Source organism: Cebus imitator, unplaced genomic scaffold (assembly GCF_001604975.1).
Source record: "Cebus imitator isolate Cc_AM_T3 unplaced genomic scaffold, Cebus_imitator-1.0 Scaffold118, whole genome shotgun sequence".
Lineage (NCBI taxonomy): Eukaryota > Metazoa > Chordata > Mammalia > Primates > Cebidae > Cebus > Cebus imitator.
Genome location: NW_016107433.1, coordinates 1690771 through 1694202, shown reverse-complemented (window position 1 = coordinate 1694202; position 3432 = coordinate 1690771). Strand labels below are relative to the sequence as shown.

The following is a 3432-nucleotide window of genomic DNA, read 5'->3' as shown; positions in this document are numbered from 1 at the left end:
CAGATTACTGTACAATTTGGTCAAATAGGTTTATCGGCCTTGTGGGATGGACGCTCTGCTGCTTTACTTGCAGTGGCTGTGGTTGCATGGAGGAGATCACATTATCTTTCACTAGGCCTGGGCCACCCCCACCCTTTGGGGAGCCAGCCCAGGCCCAGATACTTGTTATTCTTCTCAGAGGCCTCAGAGACTGCAGACCTAAAAGGCCAGGGGACAGCACCCAGCTACCCAGGACAGAGACCTTGTGGACACACTGGGGTTTTTAACAAGACCCAGACTTCTAAGGAATCCCATTGTCACACTCTGAAGAAAGCCTAGACCCAGCTCTCATGTGGTAAAAAGAGCTGGTTATGCAACAAGAGAAGGGAAAATAGACACCCCCTGTCCTCAGGGGTTTCCATCCTCATACACAGCAGTGATTCCCTAAGGAACAGATCTTCAGGGAGGATTACTCAAAACCCAATTTGACCCCAAGATGCTCCCAATCCTCTGGGAACATCCACGTGGCTAGCTCTACTAACTTGATATAAGTACACACAGGGGCTAAACCAGCAGCCTGAGAATCAACTAGGGCAATTCTGTTTTTCTTTTCTTTCCCTTTCTTTTTTTTTCTTTTTTTTGAGATGGAGTTTCGCTCTTATTGCCCAGGCTGGAGTGTAGTGACACCATCTCGGCTCACTGCAACCTCCACCTCTAGAATTCAAGTGATTCTCCTGCCTCAGTCTCCCAAGTAGCTGAGATTACAGGTGCCCACCACCACGCCTGACTAATTTTTTGTATTTTTAAAAGAGATGGGATTTCACCATGTTGGCCAGTCTGGTCTCAAACTCCTGACCTCAGGTGATCCACCTTCCTCAGCATCCCAGAGTGCTGGGATTACAGGCGTGAGCCACCTCACAGGGCCCAACAAAGGCAACTCTTTTTTTTTGATGGAGTCTCACTCTGTTTCCCAGCCTGGAGTGCAGTGTCACAATCTTGGCTCACCGCAACTTCTGCCTCCTGGGTTCAAGCAATTCTCTGTCTCAACCTCCCGAGTAGCTGGGATTACAGGCGCCCACCACCACGCCTAATTTCTGTATTTTTAGTAGAGGCGAAGTTTCACCATCTTGGCCAGGCTGGTCTTGAACTCCTGACCTCGTGATCTACCTGCCTCGGCCTCCCAAAGTGCTGGGATTACAGGCGTGAGCCACTGCACTCGGCCAAGGGCAATTCTTAAAAGCAAAGCTTTTTAGACTCCAAACCAATCAGAATATGATCCAGTAGATTTGAGATTAGGGTCTCAATTCCCGAGGTGATTGTACATAGCCACATTTAGGAACTGATGAAATGACTGAGGTAGCTTTTGCTAAAGACACCTCAAGACTTCTCTAGGGCTCATGACATATTGGTAGGCCTATTACCCTTACTGCCAGTCCTCTCTGATCCAGGAATGAAAAGCTTTCTAAAGCCAACATGCAGGAAAGACACTGCCAATTTCACAATATTTTAATATTTTTCTGAGAGCTGACTTTGGAATGGGGGGAATGTTGAATACAAGTCCAAATGAAAAGTAAAGGCTGCAAACTAACCACCCATTTCCATACCCTACCTCCTGCTCCACACTCCCTGCTAGCTGTCTCAAGAAGGGCCCAGTCTTCCTACTTGCAGCTTGGCAGTCACAGACCACAAATAGGAGCCACTCTATCCCCACAGATTACTTTTACGACCAATCATGACCCAAGTTTCAGGAGCTCCTAGGCCCTTGGCTGGCTTCCTGCAATGCTCCCAGCCTCCACAAAAGGAAAGCAGCCCTGAGGGAGAGGCTGACTCATGTCCACTTGGCCAAGCCAGCCTGGCCCAAGAAGCCCAGAAAGAAATCTACTTCCATCTCTTGCACTCACTGACACATGCTAGCATGTACATAGAATCAGCTAAGCAGTGAAGCTAACAGAGTACCCATGTCCTCCTTAGGGAATCCAGAGGAACTCTTGGTGGTACCCCTGTTCCCACCACTTACCCTGGCACAGTTTAACAAGGCCCATGACAATGATGGCAATGAGCGCTAGGACCTTGGCGTAAGTGAACGCGTCCTGCACACGTGTGCCCCACTTGACATAGGCACAGTTCACAAATGTCAGCAGACCTAGGAGGAAAACCACAAAGTCACTGGCAGGGTTGAGTTGAGGGCACAGGGGCCCCATCTCTTTACAGACAGCACCACTTTCTGCCCTTCCTGTCTAAGGCAAAGGGGCCAATGGACCAGTCAGAACAAGGCAAACTGGCAAGCAAGGGGACAACCTGCACCTGCCCCAGCTAACAGCACACATGCACGTCCCATCACTGCTAACGTTCAAAGATACAAAGGCATGCATGAACACATATTTATACATCCTGATGGCCGGCACCATTTCTGGAAATTCCCTCCAGGCCTAGAGACAGGTAACTTCACCCACTCTTTCCCACCCAGCCTCCCAAGGTTTCAAACCACAAGAGACACAAAACCTCTCCATGGCCAAAAGAAACTCATCAGTAAGTGAGGTAAATTTGAATGCAGATGGCAGGTTACATAAGAAATTAGAGACAGTGTTTTGCATGTAAGTGTAAAAAAGAGGTCAGGTGCAGTGGCTCAGACCTGTAATCCCAGCACTTTGGGAAGTGGAGGCAGATGGATCACTTGAGCCCAAGAACTCAAGACCAGCCTGGGCAACATGGAGAAATCCTGTCACTACAAAAAATACAAAAATTAGCTGGGCATGGTGGTGCACACCTGCTGTCTCAGCTACTCAGAAGGCTGAGGTGGGAGGGTTGCTTGAGCCTAGGAGGTTGAGGCTGCAGTGAGCCGTGCACTCCAGCCTGGATGACAGAGTAAGACCCTGTCTCAAAAAAAAAAAAAAAAAAAAAAAAGAAAGAAAGAAAAAGAAAAAAGAAAAAGTCTGTTCTACGCCTGACAACTTCACATACACATCTCCATCAATTCTCATGACCACAAAACACAGATATTCCTATTCTCATTTTATAGATGAGGAAACCGAGGCTGAGAGAAGCTAACTACCATTTCTAAGTTCATATTCCCAAGTCCACTGATTGCTGCCACCCCCATTCCTACCCATCCCTCCCAATTCTCAATGAGTCCATGGAGAAGTACACCCACTTGAGCATTTCCTAGGCTCATGTGGCCTTAAGTTCTAACTCCTGACACACCTCAGTGACATCTGGGCCCTGTGCTGAGAGTCCCAGCACCTTGCTCCTGCTAAACAATGACTGCTCTGATCCATGGGGTGGACATAAGAGCAATATCCAGTAGGAAGGAACACAGTGACATCTGTAAGTACTGCCTCTAGCATCCAAAAATAGAACTTTTATGTGCACCTCAAATCTTATTACAAAATCTTTTGGGCCCATCCTCTAGGCCAACTCCAATTACTCCTACCCATTTTGCACTCTCTCCTTCAG

At 47.9% G+C, this 3432-nt stretch overlaps 1 protein-coding gene across 13 annotated transcripts in view; it reads right to left on the bottom strand.

The window, feature by feature from the left end:
• The window catches only part of SLC7A6 (solute carrier family 7 member 6), a 41588-nt gene that overhangs the window by 12417 nt on the left and 25739 nt on the right, over positions 1–3432 (bottom strand). For all 13 annotated transcript variants that reach the window (XM_017539485.2, XM_017539479.2, XM_037742325.1 and 10 more), the window contains one exon: positions 1997–2122. In XM_017539485.2, the coding sequence (XP_017394974.1) occupies positions 1997–2122 (126 nt within the window). The remainder of the gene's footprint in view (positions 1–1996; positions 2123–3432) is intronic.